The 18,347-nt window shown below is 40.9% G+C and overlaps 3 protein-coding genes across 3 annotated transcripts in view; 2 read left to right on the top strand and 1 right to left on the bottom strand.

Moving 5' to 3' along the window:
• The first annotated feature begins 408 nt into the window (after positions 1–408).
• ankdd1b (ankyrin repeat and death domain containing 1B) lies at positions 409–5,896 on the top strand. Its single transcript, XM_010784494.1, has 15 exons — positions 409–587; positions 941–1,041; positions 1,138–1,236; positions 1,340–1,438; positions 1,657–1,761; positions 1,867–1,968; positions 2,101–2,199; positions 2,669–2,767; positions 3,422–3,520; positions 3,707–3,805; positions 3,891–3,989; positions 4,216–4,311; positions 4,690–4,891; positions 5,593–5,724; positions 5,807–5,896. Exons 1-15 carry the CDS (start codon positions 413–415, stop codon positions 5,860–5,862), a joined length of 1,662 nt encoding a protein of 553 aa, XP_010782796.1. The 5' UTR covers positions 409–412; the 3' UTR covers positions 5,863–5,896.
• On the bottom strand, positions 5,802–9,734 carry LOC104956950 (centrosomal protein POC5-like). Its single transcript, XM_010784529.1, has 5 exons — positions 9,680–9,734; positions 7,323–7,456; positions 6,933–7,034; positions 6,595–6,765; positions 5,802–6,511 (listed from the first exon to the last, which is right to left on the bottom strand). The coding sequence occupies exons 1-5, from the start codon at positions 9,732–9,734 to the stop codon at positions 6,377–6,379; spliced, it is 597 nt and encodes a 198-aa protein (XP_010782831.1). The 3' UTR covers positions 5,802–6,376.
• The window catches only part of cert1a (ceramide transporter 1a), a 23,087-nt gene continuing 14,343 nt past the window's right edge, over positions 9,604–18,347 (top strand). The window contains exons 1-3 of the mRNA XM_010784528.1: positions 9,604–10,217; positions 10,844–10,978; positions 13,907–14,023. Coding sequence (XP_010782830.1) covers positions 10,128–10,217; positions 10,844–10,978; positions 13,907–14,023 — 342 coding nt within the window. The 5' untranslated portion in view covers positions 9,604–10,127. The remainder of the gene's footprint in view (positions 10,218–10,843; positions 10,979–13,906; positions 14,024–18,347) is intronic.

Genomic DNA, 18,347 nt, shown 5'->3' with positions numbered 1-18,347 from the left:
CCTTATGTTAATCTTTTGTAAACAGTGCACTGTGTTCTCAGAACTTAAAGTTAAAAACACTTTGTATAACATATATAACTCAAGGTAAGAAGCCGTAGTCATGCCATATTCTAGCCATATTCTAGTCATGTCAGACAGGTGGAGTGTGACTGTTAAACATGTTCTGTTGCTATTAGCATTCACTTAAGGGTGTGAGTAAAGTAAACAGGGACCAGCCCTCCAACTTTAAGGAGTACGCTTCCACTTCAAGACTCGCTGTGGACTATTTCAAGACGGGAACGGCACGAAACGGGATCGAATAGGATTTTTCTCATCTTCTGTAGGCTCTTTTTTTTGCCTTCAGTTCAAATATCGGACTGTTCATCACATTACACACTTGGTCCCACATAGAGGTATTTTAAAAAGCTTCACAATGGATAGAAGAGCTTTGACTTTGAAGGCGAAGATCCAGAAGCATCGCCTTAAGACTGAAAATTTGGACCCTCGAAAGTGGATGAGACAGGAGACAGTCGACGCCTTTGCTGACTTCATACTGAACAAGCACTCGGACGGAGAGACAGACAACAGCTTTGACAGCCAGGAGATGTGTGAGTATGTGCAACACAACTAGAACAAGGTGGAAGATAAATAAATGTAATGTGGTCTTACAGAATAATTTACTCTTGTTCAGGACTCAAGTTGTTTGAGCTGGAGTTAATTCTTAGTTAATCATTGTGGTGGAAGGACTGTATTCCCCATTTCTTCACAAGAAAAAACATATTTACACAAGGCTGAAGCTATGGCATTCTCTACCACAACACATGAAACAGATACTCGCTCATCTCAGTTGACCTTACTGTTTGTTCCTTGCTGTTATTGAAAGCTCCTCACACATCATTTGGCCCGGTACATGCAGTTCTGTATAAAATAATATATGTAAAACGCCATATGTGTTGTGCAGTGCTTGATGCAGAGAAGCAGTTTATGGAAGCTGCCAAGAGAAATGACGTGGAGACCATGAAGACTCTAGCAAAAGGGCTGAACGCCAATGCGAGGAATGTGGTGGGTAATGAGACAAACAGTCTCTCTGCATCTCAGTATCACACAAACAGACTGAAAGGCTGGTCTTTTGTAAAACACTGATGAGGTTGTTTGCAGGATAATAGGACTGCACTTCATTATGCAGTAGCTGGCAAAAACAAGGAGGCTGTGCAGCTTCTTCTGCAACGGAGGGTCAAGGTGGACCAAAAGGACAAGGTGGGAGGAAATACCTGCATCTGAAAACTGAGGTTGCTAACAATAGCTCATGTAATATTTTGAAGATATCACAACTTACCATTTCCTATTCTGCATCTTATAGTACGGAGTGGCACCCATTCATCTGGCTGCCTGGTTTGGCAGTTTGGAGATCTTGAAGTTATTAGTGCAGGCTGGGGCCGAGCAGAAAGTTGAGAACGAGGTAACAAAATCCAGACTTTTGTTTTAAGGTTTATCAGTTATTTAAAAAACGAAATAAAGAGTCAACTCAATTGTATTATGCTTGATTTTGAACCTAACATTGGTATGCCTGTTTCATTATTATCATGAACCCAGAGGCTCTTGTTACTTCTGTTATATCATTGTGTTCCAGTTGCAAAGCTGCTTCATAAAAACACTGGCTTTATTGTTCCACCTCAGGAAGGACTGAACATCATGCACTGTGCTGCTATCAATAACCAAACTGAAATCATAGAGTATATAATGAATGACCTGCAGATGAAAGAACTGGACAAAGAAGACCAGGTATCTACTTCACTCATTTAAATCAACTTCATAATTCACTGTCTGAGTGATATCAAAGGTCTTGCAGTACATGTGGTTGTTTGTACCTCAATGATTGTATTTCAGTCAGGTCACCGGGCATTTGCATTGGCAGCAGAGCATGGGTGTGTTGAAATGTTGGAAATGCTGATGGTGCGATATGACATGGGAACCATGGAGCCCAACAAGGTGTGTGTTGACTTGTTTATCTGTTGTTGGTTATTTATGCCAACACGTGTCTGAGTGCACATTTGTGTGTCACCCCTGCGATGAAGCTCAGCCCTCTTTGATGCCAGGTGTTTCCCTCCCTCCCTTCTGCAGCGCGGGGACACGCCCCTGCACTTAGCTGCCAGGAACGGCCACCTGGCCGCCATCCAATCGCTGCTGCAGAGCTTTGATACTCGGGATGAAGTCAATATGGTAGACAATCAGTGTAAACATTCTCTCTATCACAGTTTTCGTTTGTGACAGTGTGTGCTCACTGGCTTATCCACGGCTGGACAGTGGCTCCATTTAGGATTAATTAAGATGTATCAAACATGTACAGGCTGCTATAATATAAGAAAGGCAAACTGTGTTAGGGCTTTAACTCCAGTTCTGTTTGGTAAACTTACTGAATTGAAATGACAGTCGTTACCTGTTAACGAATACTTTTTTAATAGCAGACTAGCAGAAAGCAATATTCAATATTTTTGGAATATGAATGGTCTACCTGTTCAGTGTACGAATGCCGTTGGAATTCTGATTTCTATTTGGTCTGAAACGTTGTTTAAGTGTTGTGATAATAATCATTTAAAAATTGTTTTCCACCTGAGAATAATTTTCGGATTCTGTTATGGTTATTGCACCACTCCTATAAAAAAATGTATTCATGGTTTGCATGTGGCAGGAAAGTGAGACAGCTCTGTACCAGGCTGCAGAACACGGTGAGGAAGAGTGTGCTCTGCTCCTATTGGAGGCTGGCTGCGACCCCAACATCCTTACAAAGGTACAACGAGCCACTATACTGACAATAAATACACTTACCCTTCAGATTTGGTAATGTACATACATATCTATATGCAACCCAACCTATGGTCCCTACCGTCAATTTGAGTTTATCCTGTGTTTATGATCCATACTAAATTAACCTACATTTGGCATTGTATATATATTTTGGATTTGCACCCTATTTTTAGCTTAGATATTTTATATTTACGCTTTTCTCACTTTGCATTGCTAATGCTGCTAAGCAATTTCACTTGGCAAAAATACTAACTTAAATATTAGGTTTAAGTCTAACTCAAATATTACATTTAAGCATTTATATACTAATAAAGGACTGGCTTATCTATAGCCAGTTGAGTAGCACTTGAAATGTTAGGCTCTATGAAACCTGATGTACTTGATGATTCTGTTTTCTTCAAGTTTGTATCTTCCTGGTCGAATGTACTTATTGTAAGTTGCTTTGGATAAAAGCGTCAGCTAAATGTAATGTAATGTAATGTAAGCGACTGAGGGGTCGTAAAGACGGGATACAGCGCTATATAGGTACAGTCCATTTACCAAATCACTGACCTGGTGCCCTGCGGTCAATAATGCATTGCTCTCGAATGATTATGTTTTGTAGGTAGGCATACAGCTAAACTTCTCTCTCTTTCAGGCCAATTGCAGTGCTCTCCATCCAGTTTCAGAAAAAGGAGACACATCTGTAGTCCAGCTCCTCTTAGATTACAAAGCCCATACAGACTTCCAGAACCAGGTGAGCTAACACAAGCTAGGTGGCAGCAGTACACTCTCTCTTGAGTTTTTGTTAACACAGATCACACACACGCCGTGCAGCTGACATTCTGCCTGGATGCACCTTTATAGTTATACATATGTTTCTCCTACGCTAACATTTCATTTTTTGGGCTTATGTTGTATAATAGGATATTTTTGCTCTCAGAACCTAGAGGCTCCTCTCCACCTGGCAGTGAAGAACAGTCATATCCCTGTCATCCATTGTCTACTAAAGTCTGGTTGCAACGTCAATGTTACTGATAAGGTATGATCTTTTTAGTAACAGTAAATAAGATGTCAGTCGTATATGAAAATAAACAAATATGTGCTGCATTGTCCTGTCCTTTCAGAGGTCCCAGACTGCCATGCATCTCGCTGCAGAGCTGGCCAGAACAGAAGTGGCGGAAATGCTTCTTAAATCAGGGCTGGATCCGACACTCAGGGACAGGGTAAGACTTCTCACAAACAGACTTTGCTAAAGCTAACATAGTTAAGTTACCATTTATGTTACTCTTGTATATGTGCACACTTTTATATGGTCTTAATCTTGGACAAAATCGTATGGTTGAGCCATCCAAAAGGCACACAAAGATATAATTCAAAGCAAAACAGCATGCATGCTTCATTGAAACTGTAAGTGTGTTCATGTTGTTGTACATGTTGGATTGGGAGTAGCAGAACAAGACGGCCCTGGGTGTGGCAGCCAGAGCAGACGAGGTGATAATCGTTGACATGATCATCAAAGCAGAAAGATACTACGCCTGGAGGAAGGTGAAATCATACAAAAATGCATACTTTTGACAGTTTTCATGTGTGCCATTATCCATTGGTGAGGCCTTGAAATCAATGACTACATTCATCACAAATGATTGATTTCCTAACGTCAAATTCTAGATTGGTTGAATCCCCTCTAATACTATTAAAGCATCCACAGTGACAAATGACTCTCAATCCAGAAGCATTTGACAGCAAATGTACCATCAATGTAATTAAGGTCACGCCTGATTCCTTCCCCTTCTTGATTTAAAAAGTGTTTGACTCTGGCATTCATATTGCTAATTGTGTGTGTCTTTCCAATAATCTCTTTCCATGACCTACGCGCTCTCTGGCCTTTATCAATCTGCTGTCATAATTTAATTTCTCTTTCAGGCCAACCCAGAACTTAATGAGAGCATTCACAGCGAGTATCCGCTAAGGTTTAAACTGGACCACCGCTCTGAGACCAAGCAGCTCCGCTCCATGGCCTGGCGCCTGGCGTACGAGCTCCTGAAACCTGGAGACTGGAAAAGACTCGCTGAAAACTGGGACTTCACTAAAGAGCAAGTGTCGGCCATCGAGGAGCAGTGGACAGGTGCCATAACTCACACCGACTGGACACACTTTGCTGTTGACTGTGCATTCTCTGAACTAGTATAGTTTGTGTAAAAAACAAAGAAATCTAGATTAAAATCCCTGAATTTTTGGCAATGTAAAGACTATCATTATCATCATGAACATATTAGATCATTATTTTGTTCTTTTATTTTCCGATGCACAGACACATTCCCTAACTTTGTTTAAAGGTCACCTATTATGCAAAATCCACTTGTTCATGTCTTTTCTACATCAACATGTGTCCCCTCTGTGTAAAGAGATTCTGAAAGTTTCAGGAGAAAAAAGATTCTCTCTCTTTTTGTCCTGATCCATTTATATAAAATCTGAAAATCTGATTTTGGCCACTTTATGATGTCATAACGATTTTTTGGTTTGTGTAACCATTAGCCAATCACCAACCAAAGTACCACTCGTTTACATAGTATACTTGAAATAGTGGCTCTGCAGCAGCTTCACTCGACATTGAGAACCACGCAGAATCAGCACTTTTGAAACAGGGCTGAAACAGAGGGGATTATGGGATGCTGCAATCTGTTTGGTGTTTCGAGCCAAACACTTCAGAGACATGTTTTGTTTGTATCTGAGACCTATAATATATCGATGAAAAATAGTATAATAGGGGACCTTTAAATTCAAAGTTGTTTTCCTGGCTCTACAGTGTTGTGTGTTTGTCCACAGGTCGGCACAGCTATAAAGAGCATGGGAACAGGATGCTGCTGATCTGGCTCCACGGGGAGGAGTTGGCTGAGAGGAGCCCTGCGAAAGAGCTCTACCAGGGCCTAATCCTCATTGGGAACAGGAAAGCTGCAGGTCCATTCAGTTTACTGCAAAATCTCGGGCCTGGGGATTTGTGCTAAAATTTGTATTAAGAAAATGTTCATTTGTCTTCCAGATAGGATTCGGATGGAGGCAGAGAGTTCCAGTAGTAAGAGCTGCAGCATTTCATAAGAATGAGCTCTGCAACTATGGACTGACATCAACGTCGTCTTAATAAAGTTTTCAATGATACAAGAAGTTAGCAGTAAAATAATTGATTTAGATCATCAAAATATGGCTTTGGTTTAGTAAAGAAAACAACCTGTGGTGTTGGACGGTCTTAATAGTCATCAATAAAATAAATACTTAAAACATGCATTTTAAAACATTACAGTACAGTCTCACCTGTGCATAATTTAAAAGTTTTTATAAAAATCCGTCATGCTGGTATTAATAAAAACATGTGCATTTCTAAACACCTGTATCTGTGTGGCTCTTTCCTGAGAGAAAATTATATTGCTAAAGAAACACATTCATGAGAGGAAGCTAAAAAAAAAAAAAATGCTAACAACAAGGTCAAATTCACCCCAAAATAAAATAGACCAAATGTATGCCATGGCAACTATTTCTAGGTTTGTTGCATAGGATGTGTAACCATTTAAAATGTCACGAGGTGAAGAACACTTTCCATGCGATATGTGTGTGGTTAGTCAACCACTTTGATGGAGTGTACTTGGCACGTGTTGGTGTGTGTTCTGGAGGAGCTCCTGCCTGCAGAGGAGCTCTGGACCTGTTTGGAGGGACGGGGGAACTTAGCAGCTGTGGCCTGACCAATGGTGAGCTGGAAGAGAAGCAACAGGAAATGATCATCATTGGGTGAACACACAACAAAGGACTACAGCGGTGATGCACACTGTCCCGTACCTGAGTGACAGGATGATGGCGTTCAACGATCACAGAGCTCATGGGCGGAGCCACACCCATCACCTGGAGGTTGCTGCGTGCGGCCTTTAAGACGTCAGAGCGCGCAGTGATGCGAGCCGTTACCGTTTTTAAGGGTTTCTGTTGACTGGCTGTGATGACACGACCACCCCCCTGAAAAACACAAACATTATAGCGTCATGTATAAATGTGATTACTGTAGTAAGACTTGCTCTAAACTTAAGAAGCGTCATAGTTTCACATAGCTGTGAAAGGTTTGACACTGTCATTACCTAAACAAGTTGTACCAGAGTCAATAGATCCGTTTGTGTAATGCTAACCTGTTTGTGGGGACTGGGAGCGCCCCCTAGTGGCAGGGAGCTGTGCACTACTGTAGTGGGAGGGATCATTTCTGCCCGGGACGTGGGGGCACCAGAACCCCTCTGAGAAACATTAATAATGGAAAACAGGAACACTATTTATTTAAAAAATACTGTAAGAACATTTCTGTTTTAGTGGCATCCTCATGAGTACAGTTCAGTGCGATGCCAGAATTTGTAACAACAAACAAAAACGATCAGTTATAGAAAAAGAAATAGGTGATCATACAAAAGCACATTATCACAATTCAAAGTGGATTCCCTGATCAAATTAGATATTTGATAAGGAATTGAAAAGCGTCATAGAGGAACTACGGTTTGTCAAAGAGTTTTCATTGGAAACTGTCTCACCATATCCTCTGCTTCACTGTGGGAAGGGTCTGGGCGGTCAAAGGGGACTGGGCTGGACCGGGAAGTAGGGATGGGAAATGTTGGCAGATGAGCCAATGAAGCAGAGCCAGGCTCATCCTGGGGAGGTGGAAAATCTACAGAAACAAACAAATAATTGCGTTAAGATATTGGCACAAGTTTGTTCCAAGAAAATGTTCCGATTCAACTGGTTTGGTTAACCTGAGAATTAAAAACCTCCCCATATATTATTATTTTTTACATTTGATGGAGCAATTTCCCTGTCTAGCTCTCATCTCTGTTTGAACAAGTGTTAAAATGAACAATTCAAACAAAAAATGTAGCAGAGAAGTCAGTGCCAACCAACACTCATGCTTTGGCAGATTTAACAGGTGGCTGATCATTAACCCTTAAGTTGTGTTCGGGTCTCCCGTGACCCGTTTCAAGTTAAAATTATATAATAACTACGCTCTAGTTTTTTTATCGGAACAAGGCTTCATGATATTCTCCACAACAGCTATATAAACACTAGAAAACAGATTTTGACCATTTTTGCCAAGTCTGAAGGTCTCTAAAAAATAAAGTGTATAATTTGGTGTTCGGGTCTGGGGAGACCCATCAGAATTGTTTTGGGTGGCTCGAGGTCAAATTTGGCCCAATCAAGATTCATCTTTGACTTTAGACACCCCTCCCCCTTCATCCACTGTAACAATACTTTTTTGCAACATGCACCAGGTAATAATAAAATAAGAATAATCGTTTTATCTTTCCCTTATGTTGTGTTCGGGTCTCCCGTGACCCGTTTCTAGTTCAAATGATATAATAACTACACTTTAGTTTTTTTTATTGGAACAAGGCTTCATGATGTCCTCCACAGCAGCTACAGTATATAAACACTACAAAACAGATTTTGACCATTTTTGCCAAGTCTGAAGGTCTCTTAAAAAAAAAAGTGTATCATTTGGTGTTCGGGTCTGGGGAGACCCATCAGAATTGTTTTGGGTGGCTCGAGGTCAAATTTGGCCCAATCAAGATTCATATTTGACTTTAGACACCCTAGCCCCACCCCCTTCATCCACTGTAACAATAATTTTTCGCAACATGCACCTGGTCNCGATCGGGCAATCTATTATGCCAATATCATGCAGCTCGCGGATCCAGTAATGAGTGACCCGACAGTAAAACTAAACATATCTTTAACTAGTTTAGGAAGACTTCCTAAACTAGTTAAAGATATGTTTAGTTTTACTGTCGGGTCACTCATTACTGGATCCGCGAGCTGCATGATATTGGCATAATAGATTGCCCGATCGGGCAACCAGCAGGTGAGGCTTCATTGCCCGAGCTAAATACTAGATGGCCCCGGGCCATCGGGCAGTCCTTAATGTCGAGCCCTGAGTGTCTGTTGTTCACTGAGTTGATTCTCGCTAAGTAACCAACATAAGGCTTAGTCATCTTGCCAAATAGTGAGCCTGTGTTGATTTATGAAAACTATGTTAGAACTGGTTTATAAATGGTTCTTAATTATTAATAAAGTGTTTATAACCTAATTCATAACCTAATTATAAACCCTTTATGAATCCTTTATAAGGGTAGTCTTATTGTAAAGTGGTACCGATAAAGCTTATTCTTATTATTATTAATATTAACACATTATTATTAATGTTTAATATTATTTTTGTAAAACACTTTGAATGGCCTTGGGATAAAAGCAGAGGTTGGGAAGTACTCAGATGTTGTACTTAAATAAAAGTAGGAGTACCAGAGTGTACAAGTATAAGTCCTGCAATCAACTCAATCAAGTACAAGTACAAAAGTATTGGCATCTAAATATACTTAAAATACAAAAAGTTAAAGTACTCATTATACAGATTGGCCCATTTCAGAATAATATATATTATATGTTTAACAACTTTGTATAGTGCGTTGTAGCTTGTGAACGTTATTCCAGATGTAATTGTTCACACTATTATTCAAAATCTGCAAAGTAACTAAATGAATGTAATGGAGTCAAAGTAAATGATTAACCTCTGAATTGTAGTGGAGTAGAAGTACAAAGCAGTAACAACATTACTTAAGTGAAGTACAAGGACCTCAACATTTGACTTAGTGCTTATGGTTACTTTACACCACTTGGTTAAAAGGTGCTATAATATGAGTAAACTTGGCTTGGCAACGTGTTAGAGTTTTATCTTGAAGGGGAGTGTGTGCGACTTCCGGTGATCATGCCATTGTATTCAACACCCCGCTCTCTTCAGTACACAGTAAAGCGTGGCTGCAGCTCCTCCCCCCGACCCGAATGAAGACAACCTCCTCCGCTACTGCTAACCAAACTGCGGAACTACAGCAGCGACACACACCATCGTTTGTAGCCTGAAGTTTAAGGCACAGCGTGAACACGAAGGCCTCCTTCATCGATCACTCTTTGCAGCAGATTACCCACCGCAGCTAAAATAGCTAACGAGTCACAAGTGGCTAGTTAAGTTAACGTCGTTTGACAGCTAACGCTAACTAGCTAGTCTGTTTAGTATTTGACGTCAGTTTCAAAACAAAGCCCGCAAAACGGAGAAGTTGAGAGTCAGCTGTCACCTGCAGAGAAGCTGGAGACTAAACTGAGTCTAAGTCTGTAAACCGATAAAGATACATGAGGCTTTTCAGATCATGTTTAATACACTCGGTTAATGCTTAATTAAGGCTACTTCGTTAGAGAAACTGTCAGCAGGTTTTTGGTTGCAGCGAGTTTGATCTCATCCAGCAGCTACGCGGTTCTGTCGATATACATCAGATTTCCTTAAAACTTGGATTTAAATGTCCGAAAAGAGTTCATCGTCCGGTTCGGATGAGGATGTGGACCCGGAGGCCGCCCAGCATGTGGACGTCGGAGGAGTCTTAAGCAAGGTGAACCACTTTAAATGTTATATTGTATAATTCAGCTGCAGTGGTGTTAAGTAACTAAGTAGATTTACTCAAGTACTGTACTAAAATACAGTTTTGAGAGACTTGTACTTTACTTGAGTAGTCAAATGTGTTGCTACTTTGTACTTCTACCCCACTACAATTCAGAAGTACAAATTTTACTTTTACTCCACTAAATATATTTAGTGTCTTTGGTTACTTTGCACAATTGGATTAATGATGTGATTACTGTGAGTTAAATTCACAAGCTACCCTGCAATATACAAAGTCATTAAAACTAGCTGCACTTTCCCCCGCTTTGATAACACATTAATGCATCAATAACTATAATAAAAATCATATATTATTCTGAAATGGGCCAATCTGCATAATAAGTACTTAAAACGTTGGTACTTTAAGTATGTTTTGATACATATACTTTTGTACTTTTACTGACATTTTGAATACAGGACTTTTATTTATAACAGAGTATTCCTACACTCTGGTGCTTTTACTTTTACTCAAGTACAAGATCTGAGTACTTCTCCCGTCTCTAGAATCCTGCATAAAGGATGTGTTGACTGTTGGTTCAGCTAACTGTTTGTGTCGTGCCTCTTGTGTGTTTACAGTGGACAAATTACATACACGGATGGCAGGACCGATGGGTTGTGTTGAAGAACAACACCCTGAGCTACTACAAGTCAGAGGACGAGCGGGAGTACGGCTGCAGGGGGTCTCTGTGCCTCAGCAAGGCTTTTATCGCCGTAAGTATTTACCTCGGTATGAGAAAGGAACAACACTGCTGCTGTCTCTGCAACAACAGAAAGCAGAATGATCTTAGCACCTGTCCGACTTTCCAGGGAATAAGAGCTCATAACCAGGGCAACCATGAAAGGCCTGATTTTCTGCTCCAGTGCTTTCGGAGTAGGGTTACCTCTCCCGCAGGTCTCATTGTTTGACCCTCACGCTCCCTGTCATTAGCATGGATAGAGTTGAACTTTAATTCCTTAAATCAACCCTCCTGAAAGATAGAAAGGGTAAACATTAACAAGTAATGAGGCTGTTTTTAAGATTACAAAGATAGGTTAGAGACCTGTATTTTACCCAAGAAATGCATTCCTGCTCAAACAGTCATTTCAGAACACACTCATACGTCTTCCTCCATGGCAGTTTTGGCACAAACTAATGTTTTTTATGGGTTAAAATGTAAGCTTTGACGACTGCACAGATCAGACCTGTATTCTCCCAATGAGGCCCCTGTGTTGGTGAGATAAGTTTAAATACCACACCGTGGTTAAATATTCACTGGGCTCTCTGAGCATACCGCCACCGTGTACAGAGGCCAAACAAATAGTTTTTCTCTGAAACCGGATTATACGACTCAAAACAGGATTAAAACTACAACTTGAAAGTTTACAGTTAGTTTCCTTTTCCAGTAAGTGGGAGTAAAATACCAATTCCTGTGTATGTGCAGACCTGAATGGAGCTCAACAAGGCATGTGTGTGCTTTGTAATTGTGTTATAGTAGGCTAACCAGGAGTCTACACAGTTTGATTACACATGCTCACTTATTATTGGAGTAGTATGACCCACACAGTCACTTCTCACTGCCTCTCCCTTCCTCCGGTATAAAGCCTGTGCTGTCTACGGAGACGGTGGTATGAGGACTCAGGAATGCAGGAACAAGCCTCTGCCTCTCTTTTTGCCTAATATCAGTCTGTTACACGGTGTGTGTGTGTGTGTGTGTGTGTGTGTGTGTGTGTGTGTGTGTGTGTGTGTGTGTGTGTGTGTGTGTGTGTGTGTGTGTGTGTGTGTGTGTGTGTGTGTGTGTGTGTGTGTGTGTGTGTGTGTGTGTGTGTGTGTGTGTGTGTGTGTGTGTGTGTGTGTGTGGACACGCCAGATTGTCTTCACAGGGAAGCTAAATGTGCTGGAAATGTCACAGGGAAAATCAAATCTAAATTCCTATTGTCAGCCAAGAAGCTCAAACCAGTTCAAGCTCTTGTCAGTTCATTGGTGTTTTCCTTCCAGTTATATATGTTTGTACAGACAAACTCGTATAAACAAACATATATATTTGTATGTATAGTGTTACATTTTGTTTGGATTACATTTCAAACGTGTTTGCACAAACACTAGTGTAAAGGCAGTTCATTTGAGAAAAAGCTTAGGTTTCTCTCCTGGGAAAAGGTTAGAAGGGTTCGACTGATAACCTTCTCTTTCCCAACACTGAAGATGCAATGCAGAAAAGAGCCAGTGCAGCAAGGATATTCAGGAGTGCCTACGCAATGGTAAAGAGATTGTCCCAGGCGCAATGAGAGAGGTATAAACCGGGCTGTAAAGCAGAGGTTTATGGGCCGTGTCCGATACAGCACAGTAAGATAAACTGCATTTCTCTGACCAGTAATGGCATCACGGCTGGATGCACTTGGGCTTACCATTGCTTGCCCATCCTTGTAGAGAAACTTAGAAAACGACATGGATTTTTGACGTTACACCTGTCCCTGAGGGAACATTTGAGCCTTTAGGTTAAATGTGATTAGTAATAGAAAGCATCAAAAGGTCAGAGAAAACCACACACCCCTGTCAACATCCCAGACACGCAACTTGTGAAATGTAATATTAGTGTTAAAGACAAAGTTATCCAAACCCCGTTCAGAGTTGGAGTTGCTGTTGTTGGTAGAAGCAAATAAACCAGCACATGAGCATCATTCAGCAAATCTAATTACATTTTGGGCGACGTGAGGTTCTTGTCAGCTGACAGAGCAGCTGGCTCAGGCTCCTACCAAGGAGGGGAAAAAGGGAATGATTCAAGTGAACTTTGTCTAATTTATCAAAAGGAACCTTTGCAGAACAGATCTCTCCTCAGTTGAGTGCAGCGGTCACATTCCAATCTCATAGGAAACGGGAATTCTTTAGTCCACGTGTTTTGGGTGCCTAAGGCAGGGTGGGGTGCATTGTAGAACGGGGGAGGGAAATAGTTGAAAGATTTGGCCCTAATAGTGGAATGGAAAAGTTATGATGACCCAGGTTCAGGGGGGAGACGTGCTGAAAGAATATCTGTTTTCCTGCTCTGCTCTGCTTCGTTCGTTCAGGGTTGCGTCTGCCGACATGAGACATCAGTTTCTCATTAAAAGGCCTGTTTATTGTGAGGCAGGGGCTTTCTGTGATGGAATCCATGTGTGTCCAGAATGTCTCTTCGCACTCAGTCAGTGTCGAACACAGACACACAAAGTGGGATTTCTGCTCTGATTTGATTTGATTGAACTACAGGAAGTAGATACTTTGAGTTTTTATTCAAACACAGGTATCTGGTGTTGGTCACATGACACATGTGCTCTGCCTAATCAGACTCGGTTGTATTGCCAAGTAGGCTTACACATACGAGGAATTAGCTTTGGAATAAATGGTGCATACAAAGACACAGAAAGAAGAATCGAGGCAAAAACAGGAACATTATAAGACTATTGAAACAAATGAAGAAAATGTTTACACAAAATATAAATATGTGAGAAAGTGAGTACAGTAAAATATGACAAATACTACATTCAAAGTGGAGGGCTGTGTAGATTTAAAAAGAGGCAGAGCAGAAATGTGCAAAGGCACGTGCAGGATTTACAATATTAAAAGATATTGTTCGCATTGATGTGATGATTTAATAATAACTATTTAACTACTCTCCTCTCTCTTTGCAGCCTCATGAGTTTGACGAGTGTCGTTTTGACATGAGCGTGAACGACAATGTGTGGTACCTCCGGGCTGAGGACCCCGAGCACAGACTGCAGTGGATCGAGTCCATAGAGCTGCACAAGGTGAGTGGAGCAGGTTCCTCTTTCTCCACAGAGTTTCCTGAGCGTATCTCTGGCTCGTCTTCACACCCTGGTTGGTCTGTCATTCAGTCCGTCTTGTGATAGAGTTAAGGGAGTTTTCTTTGAGATGCATGATATATTAATGCTACAGATGCAGCTACCTGAATCCAGTCCCTGTTGTGTTGTAGGGATTTAAACAAATGTCCACTTTGCTTCAACAAATAAAACAAATGTTTTAGGGCTGTCAAGTTAACGCCATTTTTTTTTTTTAACGCCACTAATTATTTTAACGTGCGATTAACGCATATGTATTTGTCCTCGGCCCACCCCGTAGTTTCAGAGCCCAAAGGCTTGACGTTGTTGTTGTTGTTGTTAGTTGGATGGTGGCAGATTCTAGCGAGAGGTATGGATACAAAAAAAGGTGTTTCAAACAGCAAGCCAAGCACACAGCGATAGCTAAATGGGTGGCGGTGGGTACAGCTTGCAGGACAATTAACATTGTGGAGGACGAGGGGCTGTGAGAGATAACTCGGATCGCATCCAACGTGTCGACTGCACATCACAGCGCATTATTTTGACCCACAGTGGGAACTTCAGTCTCATGCTTTGACTGTTATGAAGACAGAGGAGCGGCATTTCGCCGACAACTGTAACAGGCTTGTCTGTTTGAGCAACTGGCTGAGTGCAAATAAGTACACAGGGTGGGAGAGAGAGAGAGAGAGAGAGAGAGAGAGAGAGAGAGTTCCAGGTTGTTGTATTGAGGATATTCAGGAGAATATTTCTCATTGTTCCAATGATAATAAACAAACATTTGCATAAAGCATATTTGTCCACTCATATGTTGATAAGAGTATTAAAAACTTGAAAAATATTCCTCTAAGGTACATTTAGAAAAGATAACAAATGTGCGATTAATTTTCGATTACGGTAACTACTTTTAATCGACTGACAGCCCTAAAATGTTTGTATGCAAAACTTTGTCAGTTCCTCAGGCTACAATAAAAACGGTATAATTTGTTGGTTTGCCTTATTAACCCACCGGAAATATTGCTTGCCGGTATTTAGGTTCAACTCTGGGTCGGGTTGTTATTCAGAACTGACGGGGAGTTATCTATTTTGTTTGGAGACCTGGGTGTGGCAGGACAGGGATTCGGACACACACACCCCCACAAACACACACACACAAAACAGCCCTTCACCCTGGGAATGTGAGGAATCTGTAGTGAGGTGTTGAGGTGGGGGTCTCCCCTGTTATCAGATACCAGGCAGCTGCTCACTCAGCAAAGACACCAAGTTACCGTAAACAAAGTGCGTTGAGCACATAATACATGCAGTCATTGCTTATTTACAAATCATTGAAATGTCTGCGAGTTTTTACTCCCCCCTCCTCTGGTACTTACACTCGATTAATATTGCTGTGTTTGTACTCGGACATTTCAATTATTTGTGTGTTTTCATGTCTTTTTGTAAAACATTTATGTGAATAGGAGACACATTTATATTACCAGTATGAATTTAAAATACTTAATGTAATCATGTTGTTGTTCTTGCTTGTGTTGGCAGCATTAAAGAACTAAAGTTGAGGTACTAGTGTAAATGTATCACCCATGGAAAAAGAAAAGGAGCTGTGGATGTTTTAAGTGTGACTGGGTGCTGGCAATAGAGTGTGAGTAACTGCAGGTCTCTGGTCCATTAGTGACAGTGTGAGAGTATTCGGGTTGTGACCTACATTAACCTCAGTGACCTTAATGCAGCACTACCTGCAGCATTATTATAGGTGAGTGTGACTGCTCCCAGCTGGAGAGAGAGGGACCTGCACCCATTGCATTCTGGTTTTATTTGTGGCATGAAATCATTCAGCCTACCGTAGAATAGTCTCTTTTACTGCGACATAATCACATCTTGTTCGGAAAATGACATTATATTTGTAGTTTTCATTTTCATAGAACTGACAATAATTAAATTATCACAAATACTGTAAAAGTAGAACACATACAAACACACACTGAGCCCAATTTGTCACATCTGTTACATAATATTATATTTTCAATTGTAATCACTTTTTCTTCCTAGGGCTGCTCGATTATGGCAAAAATCATAATCTCGATTATTTGGGTCAATAATTGATATCACGATGATTAAAAACGATTATCCATTTACTTTGAAAACATCAATTTATTGGAGAATTTTTATGAACAGTATGTTTTTAACAGTTGATTACCCTGAACTTTAAGTATAATTCAGCTGAAAAACCAATAAAAAAAAAATTGTATTTAAAAAAAAAAAAAAAAAAGTAATAATAATAAAAAAATAATCGTTTTATTTCGATTACATTGTTTTCATAATCGTTGCAAACCATAATCGTAATTGCGATTAAAATACGATTGATTAATTAATGCTGCATTCCCAGCAGCCCTACTTCTTCCTTTTAATCTAATCTATATCTGCCTCTAGCATTCACCTTAATGTCAGCATACTGTCGTGGAGCTTTGGGAAGTGACTTCAAATACATATTTTATAACACTTTCTAAAGCTAGTTATTGAGGGTTACTTTTCTATCTACCAATTATGTGAATATCTTACAATAATTGTGTTTGAATATGAGTCAAACTGTTGTAACATGATTACAGCTTTTGAATACCTCATACAAGCCATTTCGCAACGGCACAATTAAGCTGTTATCGTACAAGGGGAAAAACTGTTTTTGTTCAAGTCCATTTGTGTTTTAATGCGTGGGTGTGTTTGTGTTGGTGGTGGTGGAAAAGTTGTGCTAAGCGTAGGGACTTAAGTGCAGCTCTTGATGAATAATTCATTTTTGTTATCGCCTGTACTCACAGCAACTAAAATCAAGAGGGACATATAAAACACTCGATCATACCGAGAAGACTGTTCCATTCTGCCGGATTCAGAGGGGTGATACGGGAGGCATTTATTCATAGTGTTTCCACCACTTCTTCATGTTGGCACAGTCTGAACACTATTGACCCAGATCAAGCTTTACAATGGAATATTAGTTAGTAGAAAAAGAGAAAAGATAAAGGGGGGGTCAGGTGGATTGAAATGAAGCAGATAAATATGTCTCTCTCTCTCTCTCTTTCCCTCTCTCTCTCTCTTCCTCTCTCTCACTGTTCATTTCTCTCCCTCTCTCACTCCATCTCTTACATGCAAACACACAGTCATGCTTGCTAGCTCAGAGATGGATGCCAGACAAAAAGATGGACAACATAAAAAGATTTCACATGTCCGGGTGTGTGGTCCGTTGATTTAGTTTGGCAGCAGGAGTGGAGTGCATGTACGCCTTTGGGTCCATGTGTGTGTGCCTGAGAGCAGACCTGCTTCACTCTGCGGGGGAATCTCAAGACTCGTCCTCTTCCCGTCTCCTCTGCTTCACGGAGCAGCGAGTGTCTGCCACTCCCTCGACTGCTATGGAGAAGATGACTTTTCCTCTTCCTCCTTTCCCTCTCTTGTAGCTGCTTTCTTCTTTTACTTGATGAGCTATTAGCTGTGGCTTTTCCTCTCCTCCTCCTCTTCCTTTCTGTTCCTCAGTGAGGTGTGTCCAGAGGCAGGGGAATACTGGATTTAAGCCTCTGAATTGTGGGAGTGTTGAGGGAGCGTCTGAGCCATGTGGGGGTCTGCACACCGTGGGGACTGCAGCAGTGTCCTGCTCTGCCTTGGCTGTTTCAATGGCCGAATGGTGGGCTTATAGCATGTTGGCATGCTGCTATCACTCATCACTGAAGTCTTTTAGTAGTATGCAAGTGTTGTGATATGAATGGTAAACATGAACGATCCGTGTATTCCTCCGTACAACTTATTATTTGCATGCATGCTGATTTTTTTTACAAAAGTAGCTTTAATGGGCTAGCGTGAGAATTCAACTTCATGAGCCATTGAAATCAATCAATCACTATTTTGTCTTGCATGGCTGTGTGTGTTAGCATTTTTCCGACAGGTGATCTATCAAACAGCAATGTGTTCAGATGTGAAGAAGTGCCCAGTGGTTGCTATGGTCACTTACTGTACTCTCCTCTCATTAGCATCTCAAAGCTGTGGGCGCAGGATGCCATCTCATGTGTTGTGTTGAGTGGGTGTTGATTTGCAGGGCAGGTGCTGAGAGATGTCACTCTCTGGTGTTATCACACATTATTCTTCATGTTAATGCTGGATATCTTAAATTGCATTCTCATACAACAAAACTCTACTTTACTGTATGTTATGTTTAGAGGAAGACTTATTTCCCCCCCCCACTACATTTGGTTTTCACCTATCACATAAGTTTAAAATCATTGCCTACGCCTGGGTTAGATGGATGGCTGCCAAGGCACAC

The sequence above is a fragment of the Notothenia coriiceps genome, unplaced genomic scaffold (genome assembly GCF_000735185.1).
Source record: "Notothenia coriiceps isolate Sejong01 unplaced genomic scaffold, NC01 NC01_scaffold00026421, whole genome shotgun sequence".
Classification (NCBI taxonomy): Eukaryota; Metazoa; Chordata; class Actinopteri; order Perciformes; family Nototheniidae; genus Notothenia; species Notothenia coriiceps.
Note: the sequence above shows the minus strand (reverse complement) of the source record. Positions and strands in the feature narration are given on the sequence as shown.